The following is a 16,213-nucleotide window of genomic DNA, read 5'->3' on the forward strand; positions in this document are numbered from 1 at the left end:
TACTGATTGGAGACACCTACTCCTCATCATTTATGCACCTGCAAGTCCCAAAGAAAACTGCGCATTAGTGGTCAAGAATACTACGGAGTCCCCTCGGTGCATTGCAACTCGGCATTCATAGCATCCCTGCAGATTACTTTACCGTTTACATTGTCATGGATAATAAAGAGCGCGTTAGCCCAACTCTTGCTTCTTCTGTGCCTCCAGCATCACAATATTGTTTAATTTGATTAACAGATTAGTGAAATGAAATACAGGCAGAACTGTTCATTATTAAATGCAATCACTGCCAATATAATACTTAATTTTGGTGTGTCCATTAATGAAATTGTACAGCTACACGAAATAGAACTTCGATAACTTTGGCTGGATATGTAGACAAATTCTTGCCTTATAAAATCTGAGTAAAAGTAACTGATTGATTGATCTTAAATTTCACACCTGAATATTTCTTACAGCTACTGTTCAGGCAAAACCTCTTGAATCAAAAGTACTGACAGTATTCCACTACTAACTTTTAGAAATTTTACTTTAGCTCGGAATGAAGACATTCTATTTGTTAGGAAAGTATTTCCTGTGTAGAAAAACATGTTAGGTAGTTATTTTTTACTATTGGCGGTAGTGTGTGAACAGGTAACACCATTATTGTGCAGGGACGTGGACAAATTACATTTGTCATAATTTTACTATTATATTTAGATTAGACGTTTTTGTCGAAACAGAATCGAAAAAAATGTGTGCTTTTTAAAATAAAGTGCGTTTGGAATTGATTGCTTTTCGTACTTCTGATTGGCTCAGCAAAAATCATACCGTAGTTAGTTCCGACAATGTCATTGGCTGAAAAATACTCTGAAAGACACACTGACCGCATTTTTCAAAATCTTGTTACCTACTGCGCCACTCTATCTGTGTAAAGTTGCTTTTTAACACAGGCTCACGATATAGCACAACCGAGTGTCACTCGCGTAAATGCTAGGCTTGGATGCTTAAAAAAGAGTTATTCCCAATATTTTTTTTAGGTGCACTAGAGTTGATGCATCACAATTAGTTATTTGTGTTGATTTAAGTGATTATAGTATGTATTCGTACCAAATTCTTTTAGTAGGGACTAGACAGCAAATATGAAGCCAGTTATGTCGTTAAAAGACATCAATAATTGTAAATATAAAAATATTATATTCTGCAAAAGCATTTTTGCCCTAATAAATAAATAAGTGGTGCCACCCTTTAGTCTGCTCTTGCCAACCCTTTGCCAACTCATGTATACAATCCCGGACACGCCACTGTTTGGTAGGACGACCTTGCTTACTGAGCGATTTTTTATCTGCTCCCTAGAACAACGTAGCCCTATTGTGTGCCCTTTGTAGTCTCTGAGGAATATAGTACTTTTATAGGGCAGTCTAATGTTGACGTATTATTTTATGTTTAAATAGAGTAGTGCTAATTGCATCACTGTAAAATGCCTCACTGTGAACTCTCTGCATGCCGGTGGCCATCCTGTCCCAGATACTGTGCGACCGGAACGACCCCCATGCAGGACCACGGACAGCTGCTCGGGAGCTGCGCCTGCGTTTCGCGCACCACTTGGCAGGAAGAGGCCGTCTTTCGATCTTTCATTGAAATAGCTGCTTTCGCTCAGCCCTGTGTGCCCCCTCCTCCACTCCTCGGCCTCTCCCTCCCGTCGCTCTTCCACGCGCATCCCTTGCAGTGACTGGCGAACTGAACCACAGCTCGGAACACGTAAGCAACAGCGTCGGTCTGCCTGTGTGAAGATTGCAGTGTCTGTACCCGCAGCCTCCGCGAGCCTTTCCTTCAGCACAGACGTGATTTGCGTGTTTCGTTGGAATATAAAATATTCGAATAGCTTGATTCGATCAAACTGCTGACGGCTAAAAGCTGTGTTTATGAATTAGTCGGACTCCGTTTCTGGTATTATAGCCATTGTTCGTAATATTAGCTTGCAAGGTTAGACAAGCACCGCTTCGGAGCAAAAATGTTGGATCCATCGTCCAGCGAGGAGGAATCGGACGGGATAGTAGAGGAGGAAAGCAAAGAAATACTGGCACCCCAGGCAGGATCCTCTCGCATCTCTCCGAATAGGAGCAATGAGAGCACCGACAGGCTCCAGCCCAGCAGCCGCGGTAGCAGTGCCCGTCCATCCAGCCCAAGCCCGTCGGCCGCCAGCGAGCAGGAGAAAGAGGACGTAGAGAAATTGCAGAGGGAGGAAGAGGAGCGAAAGAAGAAGCTCCAACTCTATGTCTTCGTGATGCGATGCGTCGCTTATCCTTTCAACGCCAAGCAACCGACGGACATGGCAAGGCGGCAGCTAAAGGTAAGAAAATAAAAGGAAAGGTAGCTTCTGTTCCTTGAGGTCTCACCTTGAGAGGCACCTTCTTCTCTCTAAAAATAATAAAAAGCACTCTCCAGTTTGGGACATGCCGCCACCAACATTTAATCGAATTTCGTTAAAGCATTATATAAGGAAGCGTATCACCAGTGATAAATGTGTGAGATCACCACAGCACACACACTGTTTGTGGGACAAGTGGGGGTGTAAACACAAGGGGACCATCTGTACTGCAGAATCCCAACCATAACATTTTATGAGGTTTCTAATGCAAGGCGGAAACAGCGAGTTCCTTGAACATAGACTGTTCCGTCAAATACGGGAGCTGGAGACGAGTTCCAATTATAGCTGTTCTTCAAGAGTGTGATAGAGACAGACCAAAATAAAGCCGTGTCATTGCCGTAGTAGAGTCAGGTGACCCGCTCACATTGGGAGTCCGTGGTTGTGTGCACTCTTGCGGTGGTAGGATAGAGTTCCATTTGCGCCATCTCTTGCCTCGCTCATTCATCTTCCAAGGTGACTTTAGTTCTAAGATGTAACGTTAGACGTAGATAAGGCTGTCGGTTGCTTTAGCTGGATTTGACTGATCTGTTTTGCTAGTTTTGTTTAACTTAAGTAATTAGAATTAATTACTTTTTGTACATGTTTAAATCTTTTCTATTTTTATTTGTCTTTTTCATTACTGTGGAATAAAAACAACAAGGAGACAAGGACATGTTTAAAACTGTAAAATCCTTTTTATAATAATAATAATAATAATAATAATAATAATAATAATTATTATTATTATTATTATTATTAGTAGTAGTAGTAGTAGTAGTAGTAGTAGAAGTAGTATTGGTAGTAGTACTCAGTGTATATTTGTATGCTAAACTCAAGAAAAGAGATCCAATAAACTTAAGTGTTCTTTTTCACCCCACTGATCTCAGTTCATAATTAAATTTAAATTGCTTCTATTATGTGTATGTTGTCCTTTATTCAAAATAAGACTATACTACTTTAGATACCTGGCCCTGTTTTATCAATTCTTTCTGTTCATTTTTTCATCTTTTTAATGCACTAACAGGGGACTTCTCCAAACTTCTCACTTTTATGCACTGATATGGTGTTGAAGCTAGAACTATAAAACTTGAAATATCAATACGCAAAAGTATACTAGTGGTCCCTGTGCTAATAATCCATCTGATCTATCATATATTCACCTACCTTTCTTTCGTAGAAAACCACAGACCTTCTTCACTCCATCTTTTTCTTATCTCTTTTTGTTTGTTTTCTGGATAGCCTTTTAAATCACCTTTTTATAGTGTTATTATTGCTATTAGGTTTTATGGTATTAGCTCATTGCATAATTCTGATTGAAATACAAATTGCCCAATTTAGTTTTTTTTTTTAATTTAATCATCTTTTTAAAACCGTTATCTCTTTATATTTATTTTTTTATTTTAACCATTATCTTTTTTCAAATTATTATCTTTTTTCTTTCCCTCAGAGCCTCCAGTCCTAGTTTAAAGCTTCAGGCCATTGATCTCAGTATGCTGCAGTGTGTCATACTGTTGCCTCTCTGGTAACTGATCCTGAGCTTGCATGGGTGCACTACAGCACCCATCTACTTCCCCTCAGTTATTGATCGAGGTTGATCTCTTAGAATTTACAACAACCTCTTAACAGCTTGAGGTCACTAGCCTTCTACAGTCAGCGTCAGATACAAAGAATTGAAGCATGCATATTTTGATATACCATCTTTTTAAAAAACACATTTTTTTCAATGGAAATTAAGCACTACTATTTACTGCTTTATACTATTTGACATATTGTGTAGTGTTGCATGTTACACAAGAAGAAATTGGAAAAAGAAACAAATACCAGTACAAGGACATCTGGTTTACGGTAATATTTATAAATTCATTTTTGTTATCCACATCAGGATGTTAGAAGGATATTATGTTTAAGCTGCAGAGAAACATAAGGACATGTAAAAATGTTGTGAAAACAGCAGCAGCAGGCTTAATCACTTATTTGAATAACATAGTCCTGTGTGAAGCTATGTGAACTTTACCATTCTAGTCTGTGGAGTAGTTGCTGCAAAGAATCAAGGCTTTGAGTCTCCCACCGGGAGTCAGTTCCGTTTAGTGAGTCAATGATGATAGTATCTGGGTCACTGAGATTAATTTTATTGAAGAGACACTGCTGAGGTCCCCAAAGTGCAGAAGAGTCACTGTAGTTAATCATTGATTCAGAGTCATCTGTGTGAAACATCATAGTAAAGGACATGGCTGAAGTGTAAGGTTTTATTGTTTGTAAGGTAGATATGGGTAAAATATATTGACAGAATGAATTAATTTTTTGAAGAGCTGAAAAGAGTACTTTTGTGTTTGTTTTTTCAAATTCAAATTCGCTCCTATTTTGGGACAAATGTTCAGAGTAATGAACTGAATTCCTCTTTTGAACTCAATTTATGTCACAGATTTGAGGATTTGAAATGTAACTGAGTCCTGGTAGCAAACACAAATCATCAGTATCAGTATCATCTGATACTAAAAATATATATTTTCATAAGATATAAGAATATAAATTATTGATTAATAATTAATTAAGACATTAATGTGAAAAGCAACGTGTTTGTACAAACCAATCTTACCTAGATCATTCTTAATTTGTTCAGAAAGAATGTTAAGGGTATTCTGAATATTTGTGCAGTCATTTCAATAACAAATATAAAATATTTCATAAAAATTGGCCATAAAAATATTCAGTAAACACTGAACATTTATCTGGCCATAGCAATTTCAGTAGTTTAAATGGTATAGTACCCAAATTTTGTAAGAATGTAAACTTAGTTGTAATCATTATACACTTAATTTATACACCATTTATTATAGAAATATTTTTAAAAAAATCAAAGTGGCTGAAATATTGAAAAAATTACTACCAGGTTTTGTGAATCAAAATAATTATTCACAAATAAGAAATAAGGATTTGCGGTTGGTTAGCGAAAAATGACTTAGCATGCCTGGTTAGGGGAAAATGACTTAACACGCATGGTTAGAGAAAAAAATTATTCCTATGCCCAATGCTTCTCGGGTTCTGCTAATTGCTTTGTACAGCAAATACCTATATAATAGTATTGCTGATATAAAAGCCTTTCTATAATAGCTTATTATTGTATCATGAGCCTTGTGCCATTGTCTGGTCACTTGATTTGTAATACTTATTGTGAATGCAGAACATAGTAGTTTATAAAACAGGGCAGAAATAGTTATTTACTCTTGCTGGGAGCATCTGATAATGTCTTAATCAGCCTCTTGTCATAAATACTTTTTAGCACAGTTAAACTTGTTTTCAAGTGTATTATGTGATATAGTATATTGACAGGCCTAATTAACCTTTTGTTTGGATTGAACCGCTGTGTATTGAAGTAGCGGTCATTAAGTAAGGAAATTAAGGAAATACAAAATATCTAATATACTATTTGAATTACAGCTGGGTCCTTTGAGACATTCTTTACTTCCTGTACACTCCCCCATTCATAACATACACACATACATACAAACATCACATACACACATACATAAATACACACAAATACACAAAAACACACACAGCCACAATTACACACACATTACATTACTCCTTTATTTTAGCTCTGTTGGACTACCTTTGTTCTGTTCTATGAAGGTGTGTCTCATTGCTGTCAAGGATTTTACTGGCAAGGATTTTATAGGTTAGATGAGTACTATATGCTGAATGGACCCCCTGAATGGCTAAATGCTTGGTGTTTGTCTATAGTGTAGTGTAAACAGTGCTGCTTAACTTTGCAATAGTAAGCTGTAATAATTGAGCTCCATAACTCTGCAGTTTAACATTGTTAATAAGTTGCTGAGAAACGTCCCCACAGCATATAAAACTGAGGGCCTGCTTTCCACAACACACTGTAGCTTTCCAAATGTACTGCAACTTTCCAGACCTCATTGTAGCTTTCCAGCACACACTGTACACGTCAGATCACCTTTTATAAAGCATGCTCAAAAAGAAAATTAACCTGAAACCTTTTTCCTCAATGGTCTTGTGAAGCCAAGCATAGTTTACTCTTCTGAACATGAACATTTTTGGTTATTGAGAAATGAGAGTAAGTCAGTCAGGCCCTGTACCTCTGAGGAATGGTTAGAATGTGTAGTGATGAGGGGGAGTCTAGGACTCCAGGACACCTCTCTGTCAGCAGAGCCCAGCAGAGTGAGCATGTGGACCACATGATTATCTTCTTCTTCAGAAAGGATGCAAATCAGGCCAGCATTGTGTGGTGGCTCAGTGAGTGTGCCTGTAATCGAAGAGGCAGTCTGGCACTTCATGAACATTCTCCCCCTGATTTTCCCTTGAGATCTTTTTATGGAGCTGTGTGTGCTGTATGTGTAAATGCATTTGTGTAGGTAGGTGTGTGTTTTTAGTGTGTGTGTGTGTGTCTCCAAGGAAGCATGTGCAACCTCATCCCTTTGCCCCACTCATACACTCTGTTGGATCAATATGTCAATCACCAGGCATGTCATCAACGTGAAATATGAGACATAAAGATATTCAGAGAGGTGCATGAGTGAAACACGCACAATTGAAGAGAGACTGAAAGAGTGTGAGACGCATCCAGTTCTGGCTCAGCTTTCATCAATGAAAAGGTCAAAAATGCCTTTCTTTTATATTATTGGTTAAACAGATGAGTATAGTTAAACAGAAGATATCGGAGCAGAACATAATATTTTGTGTTCTAGTGAGAACTCAATAGTGAAAAGGCAGAAATAAATATTTTTCTTACCCATGTTTTATCAAGCTGAAGGCCAGCTGAACTCTAGACTAACTCACTTCACCGTGGTGATCAAGCTGAGCAGCTGAACCGGCGGAGCTGAGTCAGATTAGAACAGACCTGTCTGTGCAGTCCTCACAAAGTATGCACTAACTGCACTCATTTCATGGAAAATCGATTATTTGGTCAAAAAGCCTATATAGAGAAAAACGAAAGAATCTGAATTTGATTTGAAGGAACTTTCATTTAGTCAGTATTCAAAAAGTAGGAATTTAGAAAATGTTGCTGCCTCTACCCTCAAAGATATTAAAAAAGACACCACTCAGCATCAGTACTGAGAAGCCTGTGGTTTGTTGAAGGTACTCAGACCTTACACTTTCTAAAACTAGAAGATGGCTATGCAAGAAGAAATTAAATCAGTCCCATGTAGGGCAGATAAAGAGGACTAGGGCAGGGACGAAGCCATTGATGATGAAAGAAAACGATGTTCCGGTTGAAGCATAAGATGGTGGACGTGCGCCAGGATAACCCAGCCTGGTGAATGGAGGTTGAGCTGGTTAGAAGAGAAGAAGCCTGACGTAGAACCAGAGCTGCTCAGAGGAGTTCTAGAGGTGAATGACTTTTTAATACGATAGGGCAAGAATGGTGGAATTAAATCAGAAGGGCACATGAAGGGTCAAAGAGGAAGGTGTGCTTGAACATGGTGTTCTGTGACCTCAGATAGACTGATAGCTCACGTGAGCAATAGCAGCATATAAAAGGTGAAGAACGAAACAATGAGAAGTGACAAAGTTAATTGAAGCACTGACTGGAAATTTTGAGCAGCAGCATATGCATTCCTCAAGAATGCTACATTGTGTTACCTGAACAGTGTACATTTACATGCTGACCTCTCACTATACCATTTAAACCACTGAAATTACTGCTCTTTTTTTCAATTTCATTGCAACTTTTCATTATCTTCCCCATTTAAAATTAGAAGGAAATTCATGTCAAACCCATATGAATGAACTGACCACTGTACTTCCAATTCTGTATTTTATATAATTCTGTATACTGTGTTATCTTGAGGAAGTGTTTGAGTGCAAACTTGTGCTCCAACAGCCTGCTTAAGCCTAGATAACTCTAATAGACTAATAGACCTTTCCCTATCCTCTGTATTTGAAACTAGACATCTTAGTTAGGATGAAGTGTAAAAATAGCGATCCAATCCAGTAGTTAGGAGTGTGTAACAAACCTAAAACCAGAAATGTTAATGAGAAAGTAGCTTTGGAGTAGATATGCACACTGATCTGAAAATAGATGAATGGCACTGTTGACCTGCAGAATATGTTGCTGGTTTTATTAATATGAATGAAAAAAATGCTGACTAATCACAGGTCTTATCATTTTCTTAAAGAACTGAGTCATTCTTGCGGGACACAGTTTATAGAGCTCTTCTATTTGCTCACAAAATGTATTATTTATTAAATGTATGATGTCCATTAAAGGATGGAGGGATGGAGTGGAGTATGTCCTTTTAACAGCTGTCAGCTCATTCAAATCAATACAAGCACACATATAATAGTGGTGAGGCCATATTCTAAAGACCGAAGCACCTACCCCCTCCACCTCCATACACACCATCCTACTGTATTGCCATAAACACTGAGTTCCTGCTCACTTTCCCAATCACCCCACACTTGCAGGCAGGCCTACATGACCCTCCACCTTCTGCAAGGCTGAAAAGCAGACAACACTGTGCTTAAGTTTTCTCTCCATGTCAGAAGCAACGAGGGAGATCCACATGTTGCTCACACACATTTTGACTATAAGTTTCTCCCTGTGGCGTGAGGAAGGTAGCAGGGCCATGTTCGTACTTGGTGTGTGGTCTCTTCGCTCAGAATAAATAGGCCTCTACAGGGAGACATTTAACTGATTCTGCAATGTCACATGTCTCAAAGCCTGGTTTTTGAGATGCTGAGTTTTGGGCACCCTGTACATACATTAGTTCTGTCTTGCAGATACATTAGCTCTATGTGTGGTGTTCAGGTATTGTGAAACTTTTCACTTCTTTCAAACACAAGCATGTTAAGTTCTATGTTTAAATAACACAATAACACAATATATTATTTATCGATAATATATATGATAAGATAATATGGCAGTGTGATTCTGTCTCTGCTTTACACTGTAACTCCATTACATACACACACTGCTTTTCAAAGGATGGAGTTACAGTGTAAAATCTTAATTCACTTAGGCAAAGACATGCCATTACCAAAATGTTCTCTGTTAAGACAAATGTGACATGAGGTAAAGTTTCAAACATAATACTCTTAAAAATATAGATGTTATCATTTTGATTAACAGCGGTGTTTCATGTTGTATATATTTTTGCATAACAATGTTGTAATCAAAGGTTTATAATAAGGGTTTGTGTGCACTGATTCATTTGTACACTGGTTGTGCATTTTAGATTAAAAGAGAATTCAGAAAATTTCATTATCAGACTGATGATACAGTCTGTGTTTTTATGCTGCTCTACTGAAAGAGCAAACTTTGGTTTAAAACATTAAAACAGGTTAAATTTCAACTCAAATAGCACTATACACATGTGCATACAAACACACAACCAAACACACAAATGCATAATGTGTTCTTCCATTCTATTACTGTTGTACCCAATTGAATAGAATTCTTTCACCCCATCACATGGAACATTTGGAAGCTGTTTTGGATGAAGAGAAATGGAAGGGGTGTGTACATATGTGATGTGATGCAGTCTTACATAAAGCAAACAAAAAGCTTGTCTCTGAGGCAGCATTTTGTGTCATTGTGTCTGAATGGAAGATGAGCATAATTACATATATGTTTCAAGGCAAAATGCCACTTTGCGGAAATGACATTTGTCAGACTGCAAAAACTCCTCAGACAATTATCACAGGTTTGGGATCGATATGCAGTTCTTTGTCTTTTTGTTTACTTAGCTAGATTGTCAAAGTGAGATACTAGCACTTTGGGCCATGAAAAATGAATGTTAAAATCACAAGATGGCAGGATTGTCTCTTTAAAAAAAACTTCCAGTGAGCTTCCTTTGCCTACAGTACATCTTTATTGACAAACTGACTGGACCATTGAACTGAGGTTAGTGGAGATGACACAACTCGGCTTGCACTAGAGCTCTGAAATGACCCATTCTTAATGGGCCAACAGAGGTTGGTCAGAGGGTTCACAAGGCCTTTGGCATATTTTTCATTGTCTCACTAGAGCACTTATTTGCTTATTTATGATTACAAATGCTTGACTTTGATGTAATGGCAATGCTGCTTAGTGAAACACAGTAGCTGCTGCCTTCATGATTAGCTAATTACTGATGTCAAACTCATGATTACTTTTTATTAACAATTAATTGTTCATCCCCAAGAAACATTGCACATTGTGAGTCAGAATGTGGACTTCCTCTGCTTTTCATGTTTAAAAAGGCTGTTTATTCTGAATAAATATAACCCATGTATTGAGGTGAACTTCACAGATTATCAGTGCTTTCACAGACTATCGATGTCTTCAGATAGCAGCCATCAAAAGAAGCCACTCTGCTTGAATGAGAATGATAGCTTGCATGGCTTCTTCTTGAAGCTGAGCTGCTGGTAGAAGCTGCACAGTGTGAGAGCCTGTGCGCGCTGCTTCATGGCTCAGAGTGTACTAAAGGTATGACTAGCCAAGTATAATCTTGTGCACCTGCTATGTGGTCACCCTGAGCAATGTTATCCTAAGTTGAGAGACAGTACGTGGTTGTGGGGGTGGGCATGGGACACATTGTTCCTCCACAGGCAGAGTTTTCCTAGAGTTCTGGAGCAGCTGTTGGGTTTGGACAGCTTCGAGATGTTTTTCTGTCTCAGCTGTTTTTATGGTTGTGAACTGGAGGAAGATGAGGCCCTACTGAGTGGGCTGTGTACTCACAAAGGGCTCAGTTCTTCTGTTTGCTCAGGGCATTGTGTGTGGCACTGCCTATTTGCTTTGCATGTGTATATTTGGTTTGTGTATGTATGTGTGTGTGTGTGTGTGTGTGTGTGTGTGCGTGTGTGTGTGTGTGTGTCTGTGTCTGTCTCTGTGTGTGTGTGTCTGTGTGTGAGAGAGAGCGACCAAAAATCATTGAATAAATAAAAAGGGAAAACCTGCAGAACCAGCATGCTGCAAATATATGTATTATTTATTTCATTTTTGTGTGTAGTTCTTTGTCTCTGTTATGAGCTATTATTATTATTAATTATATAGTGCATTTCTCAAACTCAAGAACACTTTACAGGCAGATATCACCTTTACAAACACTCACACACTGATGAGAAGCAGCAGCCAATTTGTGCACAGTGTACTCTCTGTCGAAAACTGCAGCACCTTGGGGAACTGCACCGTTTGCAGGGGAAGGGGAGGAGGTTAAGACCAGGACAGTGCACCAACCATCACTGGACATACATGCACACAGTCATACACAGGTCGCAATCATACAGGGCAATTTAGAATATGCAGTCAACCTAACCTCCATGTTTTTGGACCATCGGAGGAAACCAGAGACCCCAGAGGAAATCCACACAGAGACAGGGGAACATGGAAACTCCACCCAGATAGGGACTCGAACCCAAGTATTCTAAATATTGTCTTTTTTGTGAGATTTGGCCCTCAACTGATATCCACACTGAGTTCACGTAGAAGCACATTTATGCATCTGCAGTGTTTATGCCTTCAATATGGTACAACACATAACATAACCAAATAGCTAGTTGTCATATCATATTTTTAGCACATACAAGTCCCACTATAAGATTGCTGTACCTAAACTAGGCAACTGCCTCATAAAGTCAATATGGATACAAGATTACACTACCCAAAAAATGTTTCTTTGAATTACAATCACTTGTATGACATCTCCACAAACTCTCAATTACCAGGACAAATTGGATTCCTTCATTTCATATTCTGTACAAAGAGACTGGAGTGATTCAGCACAATCTCCATACAAGGTTGATGTCAAGAAATTTCTGAATACAAACATTTGTTTTTAATGGAGATGAATACATAACCCAATGAATGGAATGTAGGTCCACGCAGAACAGGGTCCAAGAGTTGTTGTTTTTCCAGAGACAAGCTCTGAGATGAATTATGGTTGCATCATGCACAAAGTCACCCCCTCAGTTCTACTTCAGCTGTCTGCTTCTAAATTTGGCAAGCACCTCTATTTTTTCCTTTCACACTGAGTTGCATAATATTTAGGGAAGGTTCTTTTTCTTATTCTCCTACTGTTGATGAGCCAGTTTGGAAAGCTAATCTTACACCCTTCCAAGAAATTACAATCTCATGCAAGAGTTAGCTAAAACTAAATTCAAATTGAATGTACTACATTGATCAAAAGACACTGTTTTGAATGTAACTACTATATTTTCCCACTATTTTGTTAAATTTAAAATCATCTATATTTTCTCTCTCTTCCGCTGTCTCTCCCAGGCATCTAGCCCTTAGCAAATGCTGCTCCATTCATGCAATTATCATAATTACTAACAACTCTGCAGTGTGCTTCTGCTGAGTGTGTGTGCATATACTCATCTGCACACAAATACACTATTACACAAACACACTGTTGCATGCCTTTGTACATAAAGTACCTTCTCACAGTTCACTCCGGTTAAACTGAAAATGTCAAAAGCATAATGTCAGGGTAAAATGTGACTTAGAGATACTCTTATAGTAGCTGAATACATTAAGATGAATACAGCAGATGAATATATTAGCAAAGAAAAGCTTGATGTGTGCGAAAATGCAGTGAACATGTTTTTATTCCCCTTTTTAAGTTCCAAGTAACATAAAAGAAAAGAAATCAATAGAAACGTTTGTGTAGAATTGTCTGGTGCTTACTGTCAATATGGAATTTTCCAGTTGGGAAACAGACATTTTATTATTATGATAATGCTTTGGAAATTGCAGGTCACTACTTCCCTGTGCATTAATTTGCATTTCATTCCGTAGCTTTGTACTGAGGTACAGAAGCTGGTGGATGTGGTTGCCCTCTCTGCTGCAAAAGAGTGAGCCTATAAGAAGACTTTGAGAAAGGATTGATTGGAACTTTACATGGGTTAGCTGTAGGTGGAGATGCAACGAAATTGCTTAAGAACACTGGCTGGTTCTTAAGTCTGTCAACAGGATGAGCAATGCTAGGCCTCAGTGAGTGAAAAGCTTGAACAGCATTAACTGACCAGGGCTAAAGTGCTTTTAGTTTAATTAAAGAAAGAACCTAGATGACCTATGCTACCATACTAAATCACCAGATGCGTTTGCATATCCACATGATCACACACTCTCTCACTCATACACATACACACACACAAACACACACACACACACACACACACACACACACACACACACACATAGAGAGAGAGAGAGACACACACACACACACACACACACAAACACACACACACACACATTGTATAGATCTAGATTAAAAATAATTTTATGGTCTTTTGGCTGGCACATAGAACCCCATAGGGAGCAAAATGACATGGAGTGAAAAGTGAGTTTAAAAGGGTAAACATGCACATTTCTTGCAACTTCAGGACACTCTTCATGGTTGCAAGGACCAAGAAGTGTAGAAGGATCATAAAAGTTTAAAGAATTCTATCCAACAACTCGAAACCTCCCCCGCCCTCCCATTACCACCACACACCTTTTTTTAGTGAATCAAATCTTTTTAGACTTGATAAACACTCAGATACTCTGTTTCTATTTCCCAGAACTCTCTGAGTGAAAATATATCTGAAATAATGATTACATTTTGTTTCTGCTCATTTCCACTCTTCGCATTACACAATGAGAAGACAGGTTCAAAAACTCTGAAAGGACAAATGTGTGTGTGAGCCTGTGTGTCCATTTCTGTGTGAGGGAGAGTGAGGACAGCAGCAGAGATGAACACACAGATGGTGCTTTAATGCCTCACAGGCACACTCTACATGGTACTTTTCCACTATCCTCCCACACCAGAATCTCTTGCACATTCAAACACACATGAACACATAAAGACTCTCTCTCTATCTCTCTCTCTCTCTCTCTCTCTCTCTCTCTCTGTATCTCTCTCTCTGTCTCATTCTCTCTTTATCTCCTTCACACACACACACACACACACACACACACTCAATATTTTTATCTCTCTAGATAACAATGGGCCAAAACATTTAAACACTGAGTTGCTTCAGGCACCATATTGGATATTACTGGGTATCCTGATTCTACACATCAGATTTCTTCTTTTTTGAATAATTTATTATTTCCATTTTTTCAAACTGAATTTCATATATTCTAGGTACAATGTTTCTTGCATTACACCACAGAAACACAAAGAGGTCAAAGCTCTAGAGCATTGTTTTTGGATACATAAGAAAACAAGAGCACAGAAAAATGTCCCTCAACCACTGGGCAGGTGCAACCAAAAACCAAAAACAAGTTGTCAGGTGCAATATTCACACTATACCACAGCAAAAATGCTGACTTTATTTAGTTCAACTTGCCGTTTCCAGAAACATCATGTTTCATCAAAAAAGTAAGAGTTTTTGCTTTGGTGAAGAGTGAATGTTGAATCTTAAATGTGGCAATCACCTGGAACTCAATCTGGATTCTGTTTCTTACACTTAAATTCCCCTTTGTTTGAGCATTACAGCGTGATAAAGCAGAGAAATGCCAAATGATCTATCTAGGTTGTAGGCTGTATATATATACCAGTTAGAAATTAGAAACAACTGCGCTGTACCTACACTCAATGTTTCATCTATTTAGTGTATCTATCTTTAATCTGTTAGTTCATCATCTGTTAGTTCATCATATATATATATATATATATATATATATATAGATAGATAGATAGATAGATAGATAGATAGATAGATAGATAGATAGATAGATAGATAGATAGATAGATAGATAGATAGATAGATAGATTTTAAAAACATTTTTAACATTAAGGGTTTAATCACCACCTAAAGCAGAGCTTTACACGCTAAATATGGGATATGTATCCTATATGTTATATATATATATATATATATATATATATATATATATATATATATATATATATATATATATATATATATATATACAAATATCTAAAAGTTATATAAAGTTCTATAAAACTATAGAACTGTTCATGTGAAAGGCCTATTACTTTACTTGTTGGTAGACTATCAAATAATTCACAACTATCATTGGCTTTCAACAACTTTGCTTAAAGAAAACCTAAACAAACAGACTCCAGTAAATGTTTTTTTTTTCTTCTTTATTACAACTTACTACATTGTCACTGCAGAAGCCTTTTGAATAATTAAAAGGAGAGAATACTTTGTGAATGAAAGAAAACATCTGATTAGCATGACTTATTCAAACACAAACATACCTAAAGCAGGTTACATATGACTGATTCATCTTGGTCATCCTCAGAGACCCTTGGCATAAGAATGCTGTATGTTAGAGCTGCACATCAGAAACTGGATTTGGTGGAATCTCTAGATGGTGTGCCATCATTTTAAATGGTTTAAGACAAATACTGCAGAGTGCTATATCCATAATAAAGAATTCACATAAATCCTTTGGCTTTTATGGAATGGGTTAATTAGAATGATAGCGAATTATAAGCAGTATAATAAATTCTATGCAGAACAGTATATTGTTGCTAATTACTAAATTTGACTTCCATGGAGTAAGGGGAAGAAACTGGTGATCCTGCAAAGTCTCTCATTTGTTTTAAGCAGTTACACAGTACACGTTTAGCATAACATTTACCATAGTCTTTCTGTCTAGGACGGTGTGTGTTTGTGTGTGTGTGTGTGTGTGTGTGTGTGTGTGTGTGTGTGTGTGTGTGTGTGTGTGTGTGTGTGTGTGTGTGTGTGCGTGCGTGCGTGCGTGTGTGTGTGAAAGAGAGACAGAGAGAACGAGAACAGCTACTGTCATTGCTCTGCTTCCTGCAGTCTGTGTGAGTAGGAGGAGGAGGCTGTTCCAATGTGCCCTTTTCTTTCACAGCACCTCTTTTGTTCCATGGCTGTCTTGTTTGGTGC

At 37.9% G+C, this 16,213-nt stretch overlaps 1 protein-coding gene across 12 annotated transcripts in view; it reads left to right on the plus strand.

Moving 5' to 3' along the window:
- The first annotated feature begins 1,481 nt into the window (after nt 1–1,481).
- cadpsb (Ca2+-dependent activator protein for secretion b) overlaps nt 1,482–16,213 on the plus strand; it is a 65,574-nt gene continuing 50,842 nt past the window's right edge. For 4 of the 12 annotated variants that reach the window (XM_081717269.1, XM_081717270.1, XM_027007872.3 and 1 more), the window contains exon 1: nt 1,504–2,332. In XM_081717269.1, coding sequence (XP_081573395.1) covers nt 1,994–2,332 — 339 coding nt within the window. In that variant the 5' untranslated portion in view covers nt 1,504–1,993. Of the gene's footprint in view, nt 2,333–16,213 lie in introns of all 12 variants that reach the window. The other 8 variants (XM_081717275.1, XM_081717276.1, XM_081717272.1 and 5 more) reach the window with 6 other exon arrangements.

This window comes from Electrophorus electricus, chromosome 7 (genome assembly GCF_041902795.1).
Source record: "Electrophorus electricus isolate QZ-2024a chromosome 7, ASM4190279v1, whole genome shotgun sequence".
In the NCBI taxonomy this organism is placed as follows: Eukaryota; Metazoa; Chordata; class Actinopteri; order Gymnotiformes; family Gymnotidae; genus Electrophorus; species Electrophorus electricus.